The sequence below is a fragment of the Leptonychotes weddellii genome, chromosome 13 (assembly GCF_054177405.1).
Source record: "Leptonychotes weddellii isolate Sample4059 chromosome 13, ASM5417740v2, whole genome shotgun sequence".
Classification (NCBI taxonomy): domain Eukaryota; kingdom Metazoa; phylum Chordata; class Mammalia; order Carnivora; family Phocidae; genus Leptonychotes; species Leptonychotes weddellii.
Genome location: NC_138381.1, coordinates 8,230,887 through 8,254,419, shown reverse-complemented (window position 1 = coordinate 8,254,419; position 23,533 = coordinate 8,230,887). Strand labels below are relative to the sequence as shown.

General features: G+C 36.1%; 1 protein-coding gene across 2 annotated transcripts in view; it reads right to left on the bottom strand.

The window, feature by feature from the left end:
- Window positions 1-23,533, bottom strand: part of TMX3 (thioredoxin related transmembrane protein 3) — a 43,496-nt gene that overhangs the window by 4,499 nt on the left and 15,464 nt on the right. The window contains exons 6-15 of one of the 2 annotated variants that reach the window (XM_006727094.3): window positions 22,378-22,458; window positions 19,249-19,348; window positions 18,532-18,609; window positions 13,907-13,973; window positions 10,292-10,390; window positions 7,857-7,914; window positions 7,615-7,668; window positions 6,731-6,787; window positions 2,271-2,400; window positions 391-459 (exon numbers count right to left, since the gene is read on the bottom strand). In XM_006727094.3, coding sequence (XP_006727157.1) covers window positions 391-459; window positions 2,271-2,400; window positions 6,731-6,787; window positions 7,615-7,668; window positions 7,857-7,914; window positions 10,292-10,390; window positions 13,907-13,973; window positions 18,532-18,609; window positions 19,249-19,348; window positions 22,378-22,458 — 793 coding nt within the window. Of the gene's footprint in view, window positions 1-390; window positions 460-2,270; window positions 2,401-4,422; window positions 4,492-6,730; window positions 6,788-7,614; window positions 7,669-7,856; window positions 7,915-10,291; window positions 10,391-13,906; window positions 13,974-18,531; window positions 18,610-19,248; window positions 19,349-22,377; window positions 22,459-23,533 lie in introns of those variants that run through there. The other variant, XR_014139556.1, reaches the window with a different exon arrangement.

The window sequence follows — 23,533 nt, the reverse complement described above, 5'->3', positions numbered from 1 at the left end:
GAACTAGAACTAAGTTTAAAGCTCAAACAAATTTAGGAGTGCCTCTGCTGTCAAGCTGACCGAGAGCTGAAGCAGATTCAGATCCAGTGACTGAAAAGGGCAGAAGGAGAAAAGAGACTCTGGAAACACTTTCAAGTCATGTCACTGAGGTAACAGATTCTGAATCCCAGTTAACTCACCATGACATAGAAATGAGTAGAGAAACTTAATTTCCACCTGAAGAATATATTTTCTTAATGTAAATACGGACTAGTTCTTATCTTTCAAATTAAAGATGCATTTTTACCTAATCCTTTGAAATTTCAGATTTAACCTTCATTAGACATAAAGCAACTACACACCTACATACTCTCAATTATCAATGACACTAAGCAAACTGTCAAAACTCACCACAATAGTAGATTTGGCATCAAATGCTATTCTTTTCAATCTCTGCAAAATGCTATCACCTCCTTGGGCCTTAAGTTTAACAGGAAAAAACAAAACAAAACAATTAAATTGTTATTTAAGTACCATGACTTCACTTTTCTGTTCTATAATTCTGTAACTTCAGGTCAAGGGTTGACTCCAGGAAATTACAAAAAGCACCTGAAAGAGCAATGCAGTACATATTTACTGTTTTTTCTATCTCACCTTCTGTCTGCTTTCCTGTGTGAAGAATTCAGTCTCCCTGTCATACTCCAAGCAGCCTGGCTGAGGCTGACCCACCAGTCCAGGCCTGCCTAATTTCAGAAGTCAGCTGAGCCTGTTAAACTAAAGTTGCAGCAGGGTATCTTTGCTATTGTGTAGGGAGAATCTCCCTAAGAGTGAAGCCCCCCCCCCCCACATACCCCACCCAAAAGTGCAGAAAGGCAGAGAAAAATCCCTGACGAAAATCTATCAAATCCTTGCATTTGGCCATCACTGAGTCTGGCTCATTGCTTGAATTTCCAAACTATGTGAGGCTCTCTTTGTTGTCAAACAGTTTGAATTGGGTTTCACTAACTTACACATAGAAGAGTTCTCACTCATAGAGGTGAATTTCATTTCAATAAGTATTATTTTCACAAATATGAAATTCCTACTAAGCGACTGTTTCCAAAAAAGAAATGCTTGTTATTCTGTGAGCCAACTTTCAAATAAAGTTTGTAAAAGCTGAAACAAAACTCTCACAAAATAGTAATTTAACTTCATAAAAGCCAAGAAGTCTCATTTTTTCGATTTATTCTAGTCTGTTGAAAGAAGAGGCATGCTGGCCACAATGTGCTGAGGTAACTTCATGGCCCTGTAATGTGGATTGCAACTCACAGTTTGAATTACACTGCAGTAAGATTTATAGAAAAAAATGGAAAGTTAAGACTATCCATTATTTCTTTTAATTTAAATCCAATTAGCAAATATATAGTACATCATTGGTTTTTTGATGTAATGTTCAACGATTCATCAATTGCATATAACACCCAGTGCTCACCACATCACGTGCCCTCCTGAATGCCCATCCCCCAGTTACCCCATCCCCCCACCCACCTCCCTTTCTGCAACTCTCAGTTTGATTCCTGGAGTGAGGAGTCTCTCATGGTTTGTCTCCCTCTCTGATTTCTTCCCATTCAGTTTTCCCTCCCTTCCCCTGTGGTCCTCTGCACTACTTCTTATATTCCACATATGAGTGAAACCATATGATAACTGTCTTTCTCTGCTTGATTTATTTCACTGAGCATAAAACCTTCCAGTTCCATCCATGTCAATGTAAATGGTAGGTATTCACCCTTTCTCCATTCATTATTTCTGAGAAATATTTTATATAATTGGATTTGGAACTCTCCACTGAAGCTCAGATTCTCAGTACATTTCCTTATCTTTTAAGAAATGGTGGTCTTATTCATAGGTTTTCTTAAAAAAGCAATCTGAATAACTTAATCCAATGAGACTCTTTAACCCAGAAAGGTTAAGGGCCAGGAAGGTTCACTACTGGGATAGCTCTGCACACTGCAGACCTCTCAGCACCCACAGCCCAACTCCAAACGGCAACAACACCTCCCACTCACTGTGACAACCAAAAATGTCTTCCAAATAACCCTAAAAGAGACATTCCCACCCATGGGCAGCCTCTTCCACAGAAGAACCTTCTATGTCTGAGAATGTGGCTCTGTGATGTGAGAGAAGCAAGGTGGGGAGGACTGCCCCTCACCCCAGGTGATGACTCTTCCTTTCAGAATCAGAGGAAAAGAAGAAAGCTTGTTTCTCCTCAACCTCCTCCCATTGTTCCTTTGAAATGGAAGTGAACGACTCACCTCTACTGTGCCATCCAAGATGTTATTAATGAACTGCACCATGTCCTTGGTATTCTTGATCTGTCTATCTAGTAAAAAGTATTGTTGATTTGAAGTATTCAGTACAACCACAGTTGGGACTTTCAGTTCACTGAAAACAGAAAAACAAAGAAATCAAAATACACATTAAACACAGAAATAACAAATATTCTGATATTCATTTATATCGAAGTAACTATAATCACAAAAGGAGGAAGCTGTATTAATAGCTTTGCCTCCCTATGCTTACATGAAGAAAATTTCAAATTGTGCATCACTTTAAGACATAGCTAAATTAAGATTATATGAAAAACATTTTGGGGCACCTGGGTGGCTCAGTCGGTTAAGCGTATGATTCTTGATTTCAGCTCAGGTTGTGATCTCAGGGTCATGAGATCGAGCTCTGTAAGGGGCACCTTGCTCAGAGGGGAGATTACTGGAGATTCCCTCTCCCCCTCCTCCCACCCACCCTCCCTCCCATTTGCTCTCTTTAAAAAAAAAAAAAGCAAAAGAAAACATTCTAATATGTAATATCAGACAGCTGAGTATTAATGATTAAACTAAAAATTATTATGTATGAAGTACCAATTTCTGGGCAATCTTATCCCTTGCCACCCAAATCCCACCAGTGTTGGTCACACAAACCCAGTCCAGTCAAGTGGCACTGAGGACAGGAGATAGGAAAGAGCAGGGTCTCTGGAGGCACACTGCTTGTGCTGAAGCCTGGGGCTTTCTCATAATCTGTTTTTTTAAGCGTAACGTTTTTCATGTGTAAATGGATACAAGGTAAGTAGTGGGAGGGTACCTATTTTGTTGTAAAAATTATGTGAGAAAACTCAAGTTATATATTCAGCACAGTACCGTGTGTTCAATAAATACTGTTCCAAATTCTCTGAACTCCCACTATCCCACTACGTATTCCGCCGCATCCTCAGGGAGTGCTTCACTGATTCGCTAGACATCAGTTTGCAGACAAAAAATGTTACTAATAGGTGTCATTTAAATGAAATAATTTTTTTTCCTTTCAAGGATAGGTTGTTGCATAGTCATAAAAGAAGGGGGTGCTTAATTCTGTATGTCACCTGCACACAGGTTTATGGTTATTGGTATGTTTATAAGAAAATATTATGCAAAAGGACAAAACTCTACAGTAGAAGCGATTCACACCACTGTATTATCACCACACAAGTAACGGAGTCCAGTAGATTGCTTTCTTGCTCATAATTCTCTACTCTCCCCAAGGCATGACCTTTTCCCAGTTAGGCAAAACGCGCTCATGTGACTCATGATGTTGGGCTCAGCTGTGTGACTTGGCCAAAGGGAAGGTTAACAGACGTGACTCAAGCAGAGGCTTGAAATGTGCATGCATGGCTAGGCTTGCCTTCCTGTGTTTCTGTGATTGCCACACGACTCCCCAGGGAAATACCCTTCCAGGGTCAGGACATGCAAGACCGTGCAGACCGAACCTCCGTGGCAGTTTGGAGCCACATCTATCTGCCCAGTCAATGTCAGCCAAGCCCAGGTTAAGTGAGAGAGAATACATATTACAGCTTGAAGTCACTGGGTATCAGGGTGGTTGATTATCCGGTATTATTATTAGGCAAGAGTTAGCTGACTGTATAATTAAAAAAAAAATCTTAGCTTCACTCCTGTTCATAAAAAATACAAAAGACAACTTTTTGATTTATAGCAGTTTAGTTATTAGTTATAATAATGCATAAGTACCAAAAATCAGAATGGATCAGAACTTGGCCTGCCTATAAAAATACGTATTATAAGAAAGTTAAATACACAGCGGGACTAGAAACTATCTGTTGTGAAATAATTCAATTTGAATAATGATGGAAATGGAAAATATCATTTCATACTATTCCCTCTTAATTATATTCACAAAAACCCAAAACAAAACAATTTAACAGATTTAGGGTCTGACAGTACGCTATTTATTTTGAGATGATTTAAAAAACAGTGCTGCTAACTATCTTACATAACATCATGTAATTTGCCCTAAGTTAAAAACACTTAGGCATCAATACCTATTAAATTCCACTAATTTCTCTGACAATATTAATGTCACGGAAGAGCTTTGGAGTGAGCAAGATCTGGATTTCAGAACTGGATCTCTTTAACTTACTTGTTGGACATCCTTTGGCATATTATTTAACTTCCTTGAGTTTCTTCTAAGAAATTTCAATTTCCTCATCTATATAAAATGGAAATAATAGTACTTACACCTTACTGAGTTATTGTAAAAGTTAAAAAATACCGATTGACCACTCAGTCCAGTGTCGGTCACAGAATTAAGTGTTCAATAAGGACTTTCAATTATTATCACATAACCATCATCATACGCTTTCTCTTCTTTCAAAAAAGAAAAAAAAAAAGCAAGATATGAGTAACAAACAAACAAAACAACACAAGGTGTTGGCAGTAGAGATTACTGTTGTTCTCAGACCACAACTGTAGCTCAAAATTTCTGCTATCTCACAACTCACATTAACAATCATACTCATGAAGGAATATCCATCCATCCATCTGTACATATTCTGAATATTGCCCTGAATCAAGGAATTGTTTATTGGACCCAAATTGCTTTAGCCTCTTACAATGTTTTACTGAATATTGGCTTGCCTTGAAGGACATTATAAGAAATGGTTCTATCAAAGCCCCTAATATATATACTGTAAAAATCCTACTAAAAACATATTTCTATTACAGAGTGTCCCCCTTTGTGAGATTCTATAGCATAACAATCTCTCTTAGGTTTCTACAAGGTCTGCCATACTCCTTATAACCAACAGTTATTTTACAGGCTATGGGAAATGTGTAAATAATGTTTTTCTACTTTGTTTCGAGTATTAAAAAATCAGGGCCCAAATTTTCAAGTACCTTTAATAATTACCTAAAAATGATAAATACCTAAGATAATATAGATCCTTTATTTTATTTTCCTTTGTCTTGATTTCTTCGTTATAATCTGGTACTTTTTATCACTGGCAAAAACTCTCACATTCTTATTGGAATAGGAGGGATAATAAGTAAAAATGAATAAAGATAACACTACTTTATAATTTTAGGCTTTCACCTGAAAATTATGAATGTTGTTTTGGGTTGTAAGTTTCATTTTTATTTCCCGTGTTCTTACTTGGAAAATGGAATAATACGCCGAAACACGAGTGAAGGCAACGGCTCCAACTCAGCTACTAAGCAAAGCTGGAGAATCCGAAACACAACGTCACAGTAACGTGAACTGGGACCTCAACGCTGTCGGACAAGGTCCCTTGTCGCTGGCGAGCTCCCCCATCTTCACGTCAGGGGCTGTTTCTAAGCTCCACACTCTCAAAGCCCCATCTTCCTACCACCTCTTGTGTGTCTGAAATAACGCCTCCGCATTCTTCTTCGAGGTAACCTCTCTGCATTACTGCCTCCTCTGGTAAGCATATTCTGATCCCTTCCAGGTTTGTGTGCACTACGGGGGAGGTGGGAGCGGGCATATTTCCAGAACTCTCTACTATGAAGACCTTTTCATACAGTTCTGCAAGGACTATGCTGTCTTACCAGCAGACTCCAAGCATTTGAAGACAGGGACTCTACTTATCTTCTGTATCAACAGTACTAAACACAGTGTGTGGCATACAGGAAATACTAAATGTCTGCTGCATAGAGTAGGTTCTTACTTGAAATTAATTTACTGTAAGTATGATAAATGTTTTCTAATAACTTTTTGAAGTGGCAAATCAGATTTTTATGTCATAAACATAACTGATAGAATTATTTTAAAATTGTATACTTTCCCTATAAAGTTATTTTTACTGTGTTAAAATAAATTCTTCTAGTATAGCAGCTAATTCTTCGATGTAAAAATTTCCTAAATTACATTTACTCATTGAAACTGATCTTTAGGTGGGCGCCTGGGTGGCTCAGTTGGTTAAGCGACTGCCTTCGGCTCAGGTCATGATCCTGGAGTCCCTGGACCGGGTCCCGCATCGGGCTCCCTGCTCGGCAGGGAGTCTGCTTCTCCCTCTGACCCTCCCCCCTCTCATGTGCTCTCTCTCTCATTCTTTCTGTCAAATAAATAAATAAAATCTTTAAAAAAAAAAAAAAAAAAGAAACTGAACTTTAGGTAAGGTGTGTGTTAAACAGAAACTATAAAATTTTTAAATTTTGAATGCTGTCTTCTTTCCAAAATACACGGAATTCAGAGATAAATTTTTAACATGGAATTTTTTTTTAATATGGAGCAATATTAAAGTTCAGTGAGTTTCAAATTTATATTTAAAAACTAAAGTAAGATATTTGATGGGAGAATATCTGCGTCAGCACAGATGAAAAGTTCACTTTCTTCCCAGCTAGTAGTGCTTTTAAAAGTGTCTCAGAAACAGAAATTTAAAAATTGACAGAATTGATAGCAAAATCATTTAATCATTTAAAACTTTACTTACTCCATCAGCAAGGTATTTATATAGTCATTTCCATCCATATGGCCAAACTGAAAATCCCTACCCAACAACAATAACCAAAAGGAAAAAAGAGAGCAATATTAGATACGAAACAAGGTAAATATGTACCAAGAACTGAACTTCAGGGCTTGGTAAGCATGTAAACACTGTAAACATTTAACATACAAATCACATAAAATAAATGTAGAAAACAGTATGAATTCTACTGGCTTCTGAGATAAAATACAGAGTAGAATTAAATAAATTCTAAGATATTTCCGCTCTCTATTTAAAATGCAGGGCAATATAAGCATATCTAATTAAAACACGCTTAAGAAAAATGACCCACTTTGTTTACAAAAGGACTAATAACATGCTCATACTATGTAACAGAAGAAATATAAATATATATCACTGATAAATCATTAGAAGACTCAGAATAAAAAGGGAATAATTAAAAAATATACCAAATTTACAGACTGTCTCTTATGGCAGCAACAAACAGAATGATTTGGCACAAAGCAACAAGAACACTTATTTTTTATACCCAGTTATTCTCTGAGTTCCTGTTATAATCATCATCTGTCTATATCGAAGTTGTGATTGCTCATTTAACTTTATCTCAAATGTATCAGTACTTGTTCATATTTCCTTACAACAAATGTATCCCAAATACCATCAAGAAGCAATTATGATACAAGTTATAAAGTTTTTTTTTACTTGTATTAGCAAGTCCAAACAATTCATACTGAAATACAACATACTATAATTCATTTCAGTATCTTGATTCACCTTTGAAAGAATAAAATAGTACCACTTTTGCTTTACTAAATTACAAAATATAATTAAACAAAGATAAATGAATGTTCCTGAATGCAACCACCTACCTGTGGAACTGGTCTCTGTAATCTCTAGCAACTTCCTGAATAATTGACTTTAATCTGTGAAAGAATACATAAATATTTCATCTCTTCACTTCAAAAATATATTATCATTTTTCAATTATAATATCTGCTGCCTTATCTAATACTGTGGGAAAAATAAGAATACTACATCAAGTTTATCTGAGGCCACGTAAAGTCTGAATTAGATGGTATGTGAAGCTTAAAACTATTTCAAGACACTATACCTGGTATGTTCAATTGATGTATTTTTCTCATCAATAACTGCAATAGCCACAAGCTTTCCTGAAATTAAGAATGACATATCTAAATTCAATAGCCCTCATTATACAAACTTCTCAATTATTATTGTAGCTGTGAATTGGGAATTAGTAAATAGTTTCTAGAATTTAATTTGTTATGCTACATGTTATGCACAGCAAAATGAATCAATGAATTAGTCAACTGGAAGTGAGAGGTTCCCTCCTACCTCCCATCCCCCAAATGTAAATAACAGTAAATATTTAACAATTTATATACTCAAATTGTACTGTTTTCACAGTACCCACAAACTGACTAAAATGAATACTTTGTCAAAATCTGACATTAAGAAATAAAATAAATTTATTATTTATTAATGATAATACAAATTTATTAATTACTGTAGCTCTAAAAGAATGGCATATAACAAGAGAAGGATTTTTACATGCTATTCCCTTCAGTACCATGGGTCACATCACTGCTTGCCAGTTATAATACACAAAACAAAACTGACTCAAATTTACTTAACCCTACACACAACATAAATCACATTCGTCTCTAACATCCTCTAGCAGACAGCATGACATAATAACCAGAGAACTGGTATTGGAGCCAGAAGACCAGATGCTGCAGTTCAGTGTGTGTATTCTGTTCTAGGCCGGGGAAACACCTGTGAAGCACCACCACTTACTAGCTGTGGGACGGACCTGGAGAGTGATGAACACACACAGACAGCCCTGAACTCGTGGAAAGCACAGTCTAGTAGGGAAAACAACAGAAACACAAAAAGATCATTTACAACAAAGAATAAATGTACGGTTAACAAGGAGAAGAGCTCTGAAGGAAAGGAAACAGGGATAAAAGAGTCCTACAGAGTAACTTAAGTAGTTTGAGGGGATCAGTAAAAGATTTTCTTAGGAAGCAATATTTGGTCTGAGTCTAATGGATGAACATAAATTAACTATCCACTTCCAGCTATAAAGGTGCATTGATGCCAGGTGCACAGCCTTTCTAAGAAACCGAGAAGTCAGTGTGGCTGGAGAAGGGAGAGTGAGGAAAGACCAGAGTGAGAGGAGACAGAGATTGAGGCGGGGTCAGAAGACGCAGGGACCCGCCGTCACCAGGACTTCCGAGAAAGACAAGAAGTATCTGAAACCACGGAGAGCCAGGATCTCTGTACTTGTGTGGTGAGTCGCCAGGTCGGACAATGGGCAGGAACAGAGCCACAGATGCAAAGCGAACAAGGGCAATTATGTTGGATACAAAAAAATGAACAGTCCATAGTCAACTTCTTTCCAAATTAATCTGGGAGAAGAAACTATTTGAGTAGAGCCAGAGCTGCCTATTTTAATTACCTCAAGGTCATGCTATCTCCTAGGATTACTGAACTGAAAGCAAAGCTAAGATATTCCTACATTGTTCCCTTTTCCCTTCACAGGAGTCTGAAAGAATCCAAAAGTAAACCCACAATCTTTGACAGTATCCACATCAACTTCCAGTACTGAGCTAACACACGCCTCCCTCTGTAAGGATAAACAAAGACAGAAATGTCACCAGACACAGAACATGAATAAGCAGGCTCTGGAGCCAGAACAAATATCCTAAGAGTTTGAAAATAACATGAGAACCTATTAGAACATTTCTAATTCGTATTATTAATCAGATTCAAAAGCAGGAAATCACGAAGAGGAAAATCTATGCACACTACTACTCATATATTAAAAAAAAAAAACCGAACCTTGAGTAAAATTTTCCCGTTTTTTTAAATCTAAAACTATATTTCCTTCCCACTTATCATGAAGTTGTGAATGAAAACAAATATGGCAATAATATCCATGATTTATTTCTCATTTGTAATTCATTATAAATTTACAAAACACTTCCTCCTAAAACTTACATGGTTAGCTTCGTATAGTTTTGGTAGTTTACATCTACCTGAGACCCTCCAATCAGCTTCTTATAGCTTTCATTTATGCATCTGTAAATATATTTACTTTGCTTGTCATTTTCAATCTTGTGACTTTAAGAAACCATGCCAGTGTGTTGTCCACATTTTCCTCACAACTAAAAAAAGCAGGCCTCAAAGGTGGTGATGAGTTGTATTCCAACTCCTACTACAAAATCAGCTCCTAATATAGCTTCCTGGTTATTTTTTCTCATTTCCTTATTATCCAGGCTCTGCTTTTCCTGTTGCTATCAGTTATAACTAGTAAACCTTTTCTAACTCATCTTTGTTCCCCATACAAATGTTTGTTCTTTGTTAATATTGACCTATATTCTCATGAAGAAGAACTGGCATCCAAGTCTTAAAAAGGAAGGAAATTATGAAAGAGAGCTTAAAATTCATTTCCTACAGAATCACATTTAAGAAATCAATTAAGGAAAATTCTGCAGTGATGGAGGTTGTATATATGCTTGTTACCGGTGTCTCCAAGTTCATACAAGAGGAAGCCATCCATAGTAAGGTAGTTCTGAAACCTCTCCCTGTTGATCCAAGATGACAGATCACCATCCTCATACTCTTAAAAATAAAACAAAGCTAATAAGTTATATGTAAATAAAACTTTAAAATGTTTATAATGTTCTAATCTAGCTATACACGTATGAAATGCCTTGACCTAGAATCATAATCTTAAATTCATAAATTTCATTTTTAGGAATCTATTCTAAGCAAACAGTGAGACATACAAAAGCATTAGTGGACAAAGCAAGCAAAAGATAAATAAATAAAAATAAAGGAAATAAGTGAAATACCCTAAACAGGAAATAAATAATTATGGTACATATTGAGGAAGACCATTTATAGGTTTTTAAAAAATTAATAATTAAGTGGTAAAAGCAGGTTGCAAAACATTATCACAGTATGACTGTAACTTTGTAAAACAGAAAGTATGAAGAAAAACGGACAGAATGATTAAATGAAGACATACACTCCTACTAAATGGTTATCCTGGGTTGATAGTTATCCTTGAATGATGGCAGTATGAATAACTTTTTATTACATTTTCTTTCCTGTTTTCTATTTTATGACATTTCTACCTCAGTTTACAACCCTTTCTTGTATGTAAAACACAACACACATAGAAAGCCATAGTATTTTAACCTTTTTTCCAACATCAAATAATTCCCCTGCTAAGCAGACAGAAAACATTTGTAATATCAAGAGAAATATTATGTCCCAATTAGAAATACAATTCTGAAGGAACTGTGAACAATTATTATAACTGCATGAAAAGAAGCTGATGTAAAAGCTTACCAAAATGTTTGGCTGAAGACTGGATTTTTTTTTTTTTTTTAAGGATTTTATTTATTTGAGAGAGAGAGACACAGCGAGAGAGGGAACACAAGCAGGGGGAGTGGGAGAGGGAGAAGCAAGCTTCCCGCCGCGCAGGGAGCCCGATGCGGGGCTCGATCCCAGGACCCCGGGATCATGACCTGAGCCGAAGGCAGACGCTTAATGACTGAGCCACCCAGGCGCCCCTGAAGACTGGATTTTAATGATTTCTTGAAAGATGTGCTTTGTCTGTCACTTGCATTGCTAAACAAAACATTTTCAAGTTATCAAACCTATAAAATAAGTGACATAATGCAAATCTGAAAGTATTTATGGATTCGGACTTACACATTAGAAAAATAAACATAAAACTAGGAGTTGAGTACTGGGGCCACAATCTCCACTCCAGGTTAAAAGCAAATGTTTTAAGATTATACAAAGTGATACATCTGAAACTCATTAGAAAATAAACCATCCTCCTGAGCCCCTATCCCAAAGCTTCTAAACTTACTGACAACATTTAAATATTAGACTAAGCATTCAAGGTAAACTGTCTGTGTTATCTGAAGGCTTCAGGCAGGTCCTAAATACTAACTACTGCACGTTAGAAAATGATGACCTCTCCAACAGCTAAAGATACTTATCCTATTCCTCCTGGTCACTCATGGGAGGCCACATTTGAAACATGGAGAGAAGAGAAGGGGCACTTTCTTAGCCATGATTAAAGAACAGATTTACATCCAAACAGATTATGATCAGGCTTATTCCAAAAATAAACAAAGTGGCTCCCTGAAGTATTAACAAACTCATACTAGAACTAGAACAAGAGATATGAAGGCTGACGCTTGATTATACTATTAACTATTTTAACTTGGGGGAAAAAATCCTCTTTAATCCTATTTCTTCATTTGTAAAACAGTAAGAATATTGATCTCAAAAGCATTGCTGTAATGATCAAATAAGACAATATAAGTTAAGTGCTTATCATACAAGGAGTGCAATAATCAAAGAGCAAATGAATAGAATTGGTGCAGATATGCATTATTTTCCTTCTCATATTTTCATATATGCAAGTTCCTCTTAACTTCCTTTTTAAGCCCAGTATCTAATACAGACAATAAGTATCCAGTGAGCAAATGAATGAGCAAATGAATGAGCTTGTGATTTAATTATAATCTATCTGCTTATCTAATACTCTTAGTTATCTTTTTCACAATCTCAGGATAGTAATTTATCTGCCTTACTATCTACCCTCACAGATTACGAGGATAAAATGAAAACATCAAGTGAAGTACATAATTAGTACCTGTTGCATAAAATAGAACAAATGGTAGTTGTTATACTGTTATACTTTACAAAAAGTAAATTCAGTCCTCAATTTATTTAAAAATAATGAAGATAGGAGACTTTAGAAATGCTTTGTATTCATGATTGTTAAGATAATTAAAATGTTCTTTGGGTGTTGACTTTGATTCATAACATAATAAAATAAAAAAAAAAGAAAAAGAAAAACCGGAAAAAAAATAATTAAAATGTTCATTTTACTTAAAAAAATCAGAATATTCCTTTTATTAGATATTCTATTCATTTGAATTATTTAAGCAAACCAAAGCTTACAACTCTCAAGTAGTCCTAGTTTCTTTTCTGTTATAAAATAACAACATTCTAGAATATTTCTGCAATGAATACAATGTTCCATATCTGCATTCTCCAACATGGTAATAAAAAGCCACACAAGGGCACTGAGTATTTCAAATGTAGCTAGTGGAAATAAACTGAAGCTTCTACTTTATTAAACTGTAATTTAGAAAGTTACAAAGAATGCTATTAGGCATGACTTTGCATTCACTTTGCTTTTGAGTGGCTGCGTGATATCCGAAAGATGCTGAGTTTCACTGTTTCCCTCGAAATCTAAAATTTCTCCTGGAGCCCCTGTGACTTTGCTGCACTGGCCTGAGGTACCTCATTGCACAGTCTGGGAACGGTGGGAGTAGGTATCTGATAACACCAAGGAATTATTGTGAATTTTATTAAGTGTTGTAACAGCATATAGTTATTCTATTAAAAAAAAGGACATTTTTAAAGAGATGCATAATGAAGCACGCAGTGATGAAAAACCTCTGGGATTTGCTTTAAAATACTTCAACGAAGAAAAAAATTGTTGAAGCAAATGTGTTAAGACCTTGGTTAATTGTCTAACCTGGGTGATGGGTGTGTACACAGGATTTTACCATTCTAGCATTGTCTTTATTATGATGTATGTTTGTATAACAAAAGTATTTAAAAAAATAGACCAAGTATTTACTTCAACGAAGAAATGCTGAATAACAGGTGAGTGGTTACTTCTATCAGGGAGGGAGAGATGGAGCTAGGGAAGAATACATCTTCCAGGGGCTTTACCACTACTGAAGGAGTTTTATTTCTTCACCTTTTTGTGAGTCTGAAATGTTAGATCTTTTTTTTTATATGAATAATTTTGAATGTTTTAAAATAATGTACAGAAATGTATCGAGTTCATGTCTCAAAAGGCCAATGACCTGACCCCGCACCCCCCCCAAAAAATCACTGTAGGCAGAACCCAGAAAGCAGACTAGATGGAAAAACTCAAGTTGAAGGGTAAGAAAAATCTGTCAGTCATTCAACTAATGGGAAATGTAAGAAGTAGTTGCACCTACCAAATCTTTCATCAACACCAAAGTCCTATAATAGCCACAGCATTTTAATTTTAACATGTTTTATATGAGTTAAAACATTGGAACTTACCATCATAAACAAAGTAAGTTTCATCTTTGAAAACAAGCACAGCAGGCATCTCCTTCAGTGTCACATACTGCAAAAATGAGGTGTGTAAATAACTTTTATCAATAAAACAATTTTAATTGGTAGCTATGATTTCAAAAGTATTGAAAGATACCAGAAAAAAAACCACAACAATAACAAAACTGTTACAGTTAAAAAGATCCCAAGGTCATCCAAGGACAGGTTTATCTCTTTAAAAACATCCCCTGGCACAGTGCCCGTGTTTGCTACTGAGAAAACCGTGGATTATTCTTAGAGTTGATAATCGAGACCGAAGACATCCCAGGAAGTACAGGACGAGACACAGTCTGAGGTTAAAGAGCAGTGGCTAAGGTAACAATCAGCACTGGCAGGTTCAAGTCCTTCCCCACCATTCCTGGCTATGGGACACGGGAGTCCGTTGCTGTCCTGGGGAGTTGGCTTCCTCCTCTGTAAATCAGGGACACTGAGTCTCCACCTCACTGCAGAGTTAGCAAAGTTAGATCCACTAACATATGTGAGAGTAGGTTTAAAATGTAAATTGGCTTTATAAATGGGAACTTATAATGGCAACTAATAAGAAATTATTTCAGATGGTACCTGCTTCTTATACCTGTGCTGTAATTATTTCAAAATACTAAAATTATAATAATCAGTATCCCCATGGGTTAGCCACAAAGAATTATTACGTGCTATGGTTAATACTGAAAAGTAACAATAATCATTAGATAACTAATAAAATAAAAATAACTGTGACAATAAAATAAAAATAGAGATGGCTGCCCTGGACATACAGAGAAGGGGTAAGGCATACCTCAGGTAATATAGAATGATCTCTTACACAACTACTAAAAAATGGTACAGCACCAGGCGCCTGGGTGGCTCAGTTGGTTAAGCGACTGCCTTCGGCTCAGGTCATGATCCTGGAGTCCCGGGATCGAGTCTCACATCGGGCTCCCTGCTCGGCGAGGAGCCTGCTTCTCCCTCTGACCCTCCTCCCTCTCATGCTCTCTGTCTCTCATTCTCTCTCTCTCAAATAAATAAATAAAATCTTTAAAAAAAAAAAAAAAAGAAAAAATGGTACAGCACCATGAAAGTAACTATTTGAAGGGCAGTGGTAAAGCTCTCTGGTGAGGCTCTATCATCAAGTACGCCTCTACTCACCTGCTCTTGGCAACGCATCCACAAAGGTGCTCCGCGAGTATTTTATAGCATCCGGCACCTCTCTCTTTTAAGGATACCCCTGAGCTGACTATACTATAACATTAGTATATAGATGGAACTTGCAGCCATTGATCTCCACATATTCTGAATCCCTCCTCCTCTTCCCTTGCATTCCCTGAAACTCGTTATCTTATATTACAGTTATTTGTCTACAGGCCATTTTTCTCCATTCACCTTTAAGTATCCTGAAGTCAGAAATTGCCTTGATTCATCTTTATATCCCTTTAATATACTTACTAGGGTTTTCATAAATACGAGCTGTAAAACTAAGGAAACTTTGCATAACCAAACATTAAAATTCAAAATATGGGGGGAAATATAAAATCATGGGCTTTGTCCTTATTTGAGAATTCTCTATGGGAGTAAAAATCCTCCTATTACTCTGAAAGAACACTGATTCCCCTAGCAGACTTCTGCAACCAAACACAGAAAAAAAAGAGATGACAAATATTGATATTTGCAGGAATAATTAAGGAATGTTTGAGGAAACTAGTTGAGAGGCCAATAATAATAGAAACAATACATAATAACCAAACGAATGCCCTCATAGCAGATACTGTTTGTGCCCACCCACATAGATGTTCTAGGCGCTAGAATTTTGATCTAAAACATCTGTCACTACACAAGGACTGGGGTGGTGCCAGATGGTGTCAGGGCCCAGAACGCAGCATGCCCTCCGGTGCACTCCAAGTAAATTGCTTGGAAAGCTTCACAGGTGAGGGTACGATGTACATTCTCATCTCTAATACTAAAATGTGGTCCACTGGGCTTTGGAGAGGAGAATGGGTTAAGAGTTCCAGGCCTGGGCCTAGAACTAGATTCCATCCATTCTAGGCCTTTACATCACACTGAGATATCTTAAGACTTTCCAGAATAGAGGTTCATAACTTCCTGAGGCATCTATGTGAGAATCTAATGGCACATACGGCTCTTCTTCCACCCTATCATCTCCTCCCCATCAAAAGTAAATGCATACACATAAAATACTGCAAAATAGCTCCTGAGACAAAACTAAGTAAACCTAAAAACAAGTTTAAGCTGACCAGATTTGTCTGAGGTTCTCCCAGGGAATTGAAAATCATTTCAGAATATATTACATTTATAAGATAAACATTTATATACATATTGCAAGAAGCACTAGACACACACTCTATGTAAGTCGACAATCTTCTTAAAAATATTTAAATGTTAAAAAATATTAAACAAAAATTAATCAAATGTGTAATATGACATACTTTTGTGGAAAAAAACGGTTTTCGATTTTTTGTAACTTACATTGATTAAAAAGAAAAAGCTTCCCTTGACTTATTTCATGTTTCCTGTCAGCTATTGCCCAACTTCTCAGGTCCCCTTCTTTTTTTTTTTTTTTAAGATTTCATTTATTTGCGGAAGAGAGAATGAGAGACAGAGAGCATGAGAGGGGGGAGGGTCAGAGGGAGACGCAGACTCCCCGCTGAGCAGGGCGCCCGATGTGGGACTCGATCCCGGGACTCCAGGATCATGACCCGAGCCGAAGGCAGTCGCTTAACCGACTGAGCCACCCAGACGCCCTCAGGTCCCCTTCTTAGGAAAACTTTTCTAAAGAGAAGTCTATGCCTGCAACCTCCAATTTCTTTTCTACATTCTCTCAGATGACACCGATGAGGCACCGTCCTTCCCGTAAAACCACCACCAACCTCCACGTGTACAAGTGTCACAGTTACTCTCCTCAACTCATCTTGATCACTTTGCAAGTATCTTGCACAACAGACCCTCTTTTTAAAATATTTATCTTGGCTTTTCACCCTTCTTGTTTTCCTGCTCCCTCCCTGGCTATTTTCTTCTTATTTTCCTTTGCAGTCTTTAGGCCCTGGACCCACTTATTTCCTTAAAAATTTGCATCCCAGGGCGCCTGGGTGGCTCAGTCATTAAGCATCTGCCTTCGGCTCAGGTCATGATCCCAGGGTCCTGGGATCGAGCCCCGCATCAGGCTCCCTGCTCAGTGGGGAGTTTGCTTCTTCCTCTCCCACTCCCCCTGCTTGTGTTCCCTCTCTCGCTGTGTCGCTGTCAAATAAATAAGATTTAAAAAAAAAAAAAATTGCATCCCATGTCTAAGAAGTTTTTATACAGCCTTAAAGCCAGACCCCTATATCCACCTGTGAATCCGATGCTTATACTTGATGTCTAACTAATATGTTGAACCAAGTTAAAATGAACAATTCAAAGCTCTTGATCAGTGCCCCATTCCCAAACTAATTTCTTCTGCAATATTCCCACACTCATAGATAACACTACCACCTACCCAGCTGTTAAAACCAAACACCTAAGAGTCATCCTTGATTCTTCCCTTCTCTTCCAGGTCAGTGAGCTCAAATAATTCCATCTCTAAAAAACAACAATGCTTTCACTTCTCCCCCATCCTTTTACAAACCCTCAAGCTTAAACTCTCCAGGTTACTTCAAGAGTTCAACTGATCTCTCTGGATCTATTCTCATCCCTATCCAATTCATTCTGTTCTCAGCAGAGAAATGTCCTTAAGATGAACACGAGACCAAGTCCTTCACTAACTTCAACCCATCACATGCATGGCCATGACCTGCAAGGCCTCCACTGGTCTCTGCCTACCTCCTATCTATCTCCTTTCTCACTGTATTATAGTCACACTGGCCTACTACCTATTTCTCAAATATGCCAGCAGTGTTCTTATCTTGGGCATTTGTAATTATCTGTTCCCTGTTTCTAGTTTATTCTGGACATAGATCTTGCATGGCTCCTTCACATCATGTATGTCCCAGTTCAAATATTTTCTTCTCAGACATTTCTTAATCACCAATCCAGAGCAGCCATCCCACCCTTATGTCCCTACTATCACAATGCTCTTTTACTTTTTTCATAGTAGTTATATCCTGTTTACATATTTGTTTACTGAAGATGACCATCTCAGGCTGAGGACCCAAAAGATGTTACCTGCAACACTAAAATTTAGTACACTTTCTCTACCCATGAGAATGTAGGCTCCACCCTCTCACAACCCTGATGATCTTGCTTGTCATCAACTATCCAGGCCTTAATACAGTGCACGGCAAATGATCAGGTAAGAAGCAGCTGTGAATCAATATATATAAATATGTTAATCACTCCATTATTTTTAAACCAATTTAGCAGTTTGAGCTATCACTTCTTACTACTGCTATCACTTTGAAGAGAAAAAAAAGCATCAACATAATAAACATAGTCTCTAAATGCTATGAATCCAGTGGTATTTGCTTATTAACAATCTAGTATCAGCAGTAAAGAGTTAACATGTTTACTGTTTCTACACATATGAAAGTAAATAAATCTGATAAATAAAGTCAAGTAATTTAAAAAATGAAATTAAGTCATTAAAATCCATTTTTAAGCATTACCTCAGGAACCACTTCTTCTGAGGCAGAAAAGAAGTATGTATATACAATTAATTCTGAAGCAGCATCTATGTATTTCTCCTGTGAAGATACAAATAGGAAAGAGGTGACTTTTAAATCTTAAGATCAGAATTCATCCCTCATTACACATTGAGAGCAGGCAGCATCATCCCCAGCAGTATCATCCCAATTTGAAGCCGTCAGTGTTTTTACGTGAAAAGATGATAGAATATAAGCAGCAAATGAAATACATTGTTTCTAAAGCAAAAAGACCACCATAACCCAATGGTTTCATACTCCTCTAAATAAAGTTAAGTATAATATAAGCTTGATTCATATTTATTAATTTAATAATTACAGGAGAGATCTGTGCATATATGCACACATATAAACGTGCACACGCACACACACACACATCTTCAAAAAGTTTACATTCAAATTGCACTCTGCAGTCTCAAAGAGACAAAAATGCCAAAAAGTAACACAAAATTTGAATAACCAGGGCAAGCAACATCTTTTTATTATTTCTGTTTCATGAAGGCAAACACAATAGAGGGCATATAAGAAAGTGTTTTCATTAGAAAAATACTTAGATTGAACTAAAATATTTCCAGTAAGAGTGAAATAATTTTGAGTTTTGGGTCAAAGTTTTGGCTATCCTGAAAATTAAATTACAATACATTTGTATTTGTGAATTTAAAAAATAAAATCATTTGATACCTTCAAAGGCGACTCTCCACCTATGTAAACAAAAAATACACGATGTCTCTTTTGCATATGTTCAAACATTTGCTGACTTGGAAGTGGCCGAATTAGAGCCCTGTTTGAAAACAAAACAAACATAAAACAAACTTGCATTGGAACTAAAGACAGTACATAATTTATGTCTAAAGTTACAAAGTTTTAATGTTGTATTAACTGCATTTTAAGTAATCACCCAATCTACATAAATCTAATAAAACTTTAGCCCATGACCACTATTGTACTCACATAATGAAAACAAAGTACCCACAATTTAATCTATCAATTTAAAAAATAAGTTTAAAATACATCCCTTTAGAGAGTACCATCTTAGCCAGTATTTTGATAGGCAAGAACAGAACTATAATCCAGTTAGTCCTCAGCTATAAACAAAAGGATCCACATGAGAATTATTTTTTCCCTTCCTAAGATCATTCACACCAACACACTGTGAAAATCCTATCCCAGGAAATTATAATACTATGCTAAGATTTATGTCCATTTAAATGCTAGCTTTAAAATACCCTATAGAGGTTAAAATCTAAATGTTTCATAAGTATGTTATTCTTTTCAGAAAAAATACAATGGAAAGCGGTAGTCATAATAGTACCTAAGAACCTCATAAAAAGAAAACAAAACTCTACAAAGACTTTTACTATGCAAGCATATTTCAAAGCCAAATACACTGAGAAATAAATTACATCAAAGGTTATTATAAAACATATCACTTGCAAAATATTACTAAAAGCTAAAAAAGAGACATGGTTTATACTATCAGATTTTTAATCCACTAAATTTGCAAAAAGAATAAATACAGAGTTTGCAAAGGCAAACATATTTTCAAAAGGCACAATTCCTTAGATGCATTGAATCACTCCACTCTAGCCTCTATTTTCATATTTCAGTAATTAACCGCTAAGTGATGCAACCCCAGAACTGAGTCATGAAATTTCATTTGCAACAGAGTCACCTTTAGTTACATCAGAAGTCCATCTTAAGCTTAAAGTAAAACTCTAAAAAATTGCCAAAACATAAAGACCATCTAATCACAGGGAATGAAGTACATCCCACTAGCAATCCCCTCATATAATATAAACTTAACTCACAATTTATTCAGAAGGCAAATAAAGAAAATGAAATACGCAATTGATGAGAAAATAAGTAAACATTGTATTAATAAGCTTTGCAACTTGAATAAAGATCATTCCTAATTCTGCCTTTTCTCAAATAATTCAAACCATACAGTGCCATGCCACTCAACAAATCCACTGCGATATTTCAATTTACTTTAAAGCTATTTAAAGCTATCAGTGTATCCTGTCAAACTCACAAGAAAGTGCTTATACTTTCAAAGTCAATATAGGTTAACCTACCTTGATAAATGTTCTCTTTAATAAGTTCCACATAATTGCACTGAATAATTATAAGCACCAACTTTCTTTAAATCCCAGCAAGATAGATGTAGATTAAAAAATGAAATCACCACATTCAAACCAACAGGAAAAGTTTATGGAAGAAATTGTTTCCTTAGCAGTAAAATCTCAGCGATCTGTAACTCAAATAAGTATCTGGATTCTAGTTATGTCACATCCTAAGCAATGTGTAGTAATACCCACAGCTGGCATAAAGCAGCATGTGACAGATCAAGGAAAATATTTCAGCTGTATCTAAAAAGAATTTTCCAGTATCACAGGCCAGGGATTAAAGCCCAACTCTATTCAGAACAATAATATTGTGGGGTCTCTTTTAAAAACTCTGAAATTAAGTAACAGGAAAAATAAGTTGACATAAATGAAGCAGTATAAAAGCAAATTTATAGTAAAATAAAACTACAATTCACAAGGTTATTAGAAGTAATCAAATTCTGAAAATGCATTAAAAAATCCACTGGCAGGGGCGCCTGGGTAGCTTAGTGGGTTAAGCATCTGCCTTTAGCTCAGGTCATGATCCTGGGGTCCTGGGATTGAACCCCACATTGGGCTGCCTGCTCAGCGGAGAGTTTGCTTCTCCCTCTCCCTCTGCTGCTCCCCCTGCTTGTGCTATCTCTCTGTCTGTCAAATAAATAAATAAAATCTTTAAAAAAATAAAAAATAAAAAAATCCACTGGGGAAATTTTTTTTTCTACAAATGAAATGAATTTAATTTGAGGTTAACAAATATAATAGAAGTCACAGTTCCTTTTGTTTCTTTAAAGTATCTCTTTGCATATGATACATACGCCTACCTTTTGTCATTAATGAACAGAGATGTTATTTAGGGCAAGTCCCTAAAAAAATGTGGGTTCAATATGGTCTATTAAAATACATTTAGCTTTATCTTTATTTATTTTTTTAGAGCGAGAGTGTGCATGCACGGTGGGGAGGAGTGGAGGGAGGGAGAGAGAATCTTAAACAGGCTCCACGCTCAGCACGGAGCCCAACGTGGGGCTTGATTTCACGACCCAAAGATCATGACCTGAGCCAAAATCAAGAGTCGGATGCTTAACCGACTGTGCCTCCCAGGTGCCCCAAAATTGCATTTAATTTTAAAATATTAGTATCTTTTTAAAAAAAAATTATTTAAATTCAATTAAGATAACATATAGTATATTATTAGTTTTGGGAGTAGAATTCAGTGATTCATCAGTTGCATATAACACCCAATGCTCATTACATCACATGCCCTCCTTAATGCCCATCACCCAGTTATCCCATCCCCCACCCACCTACCCTCCAGCAATCCTCAGTTTGTTTCCCAGAGTTAAGAGTCTCTTATGGTTTGCCTCCCTCTCTGTTTTTATCTTACTTTTTTTCTTCCCATCTGTTTTATTTCTTAAATTCCACATATGAGTGAAAATGGTATTTGTCTTTCTCTGACTGACTTATTTCACTTAACATAATATTCTCTAGTTCCATCCATGTGGTTCCAAATGGCAAGATTTCATTCGTTTTAATGGCTGACTAACATTCGATGGTATATATATATATATATATACATACACCACCTCTTCTTTACCCATTCATCTGTTGATGGACATCTGGGCTCTTTCCATATTTTGACTACTGTGGACATTGCTACTATAAAATATTAGTAATTACATAGTAAAAGCCTTTCCCAAAAAAAACTTACCCAGACACTCTGTGAGCAAACTCAATAATATCATCTTTAGTTCGTGGTCCTCTGTAATTATATGCCAAGTCCCCCTTTAATCTTAAAAAGAAAAAAAAAAAGGACAGAAGCTTAGATTATTTCAACTGTTTTAATAGTCAATGCTAATCAGTATTGTTATATAAAATTATAGTATATAAAATAGTAAATGCAGGGCGCCTGGGTGGCTCAGTCGGTTAAGCGGCTGCCCTCGGCTCAGGTCATGATCCCAGAGTCCTGGGATCGAGCCCCGCGTCGGCCTCCCTGCTCAGTGGAGAGTCTGCTTCTCCCTCTCCCTCTGCCTGCCTCTCTGCCTACTTGTGCTCTCTGTCGAATAAATAAATAAAATCTTAAAAATAAATAAATAAATAAATAAATAAATAAAATAAAATAGTAAATGCAGACTTGTTTCAGAAGTAGCATAACCATGTGAAATACAGTAGGCAACTGGCTACAGGGGACCAACAACTCAAAATATAAAGAAAAAGTCTGTATTTTATTAAAATTACATGAAAATAGTTTACTTTGTATCTAATAGTTGCATTGTATCTATGCTTCTGAAAAGTGCATAATCTGCACATTCATGGTCAAGAGCTTATCAAAGCATAATTCTCACTATCTTCTCTAGTTTAAAAAATGAGAGGGAATTCATAGTATTTTGGTAGAGGGAAAACAAATTTTAAGCAACACAACATCATAGGAACTTGAAAGATGCTCCAAGATTATAGAGTAGAACAAGGCATAAAACACCTATTCTATAAAATTAAGATAATTTTCAAAAAGCCTGTCAATGATGTATCCAACTGAGATTTATTTTTATTTATTTATTTATTTTTTTAATCCAACTGAGATTTAAAAAAAAAAATGTGAAAGGACAATAGAACATCTAAAATCAAACAAAAAAGAACAGAAAGGATAATTTACTTAACACAAGTAAAAGAGGCTTAACAAGATTTTTTAAAAGTAGGGAAGGAGGGAAGTCAACACAAAACCCAAGAAATAAAGAATTAAAATTAGTCAAATTTTGAAATTTGAGATTTTAAAACACTGAAATAAAACTCAATTATAAAAATAAGTTTCAAAATAATTCCTCAACTCGCACATTATCAAAATAAGGATGAAACTCAAGAGAAAACTC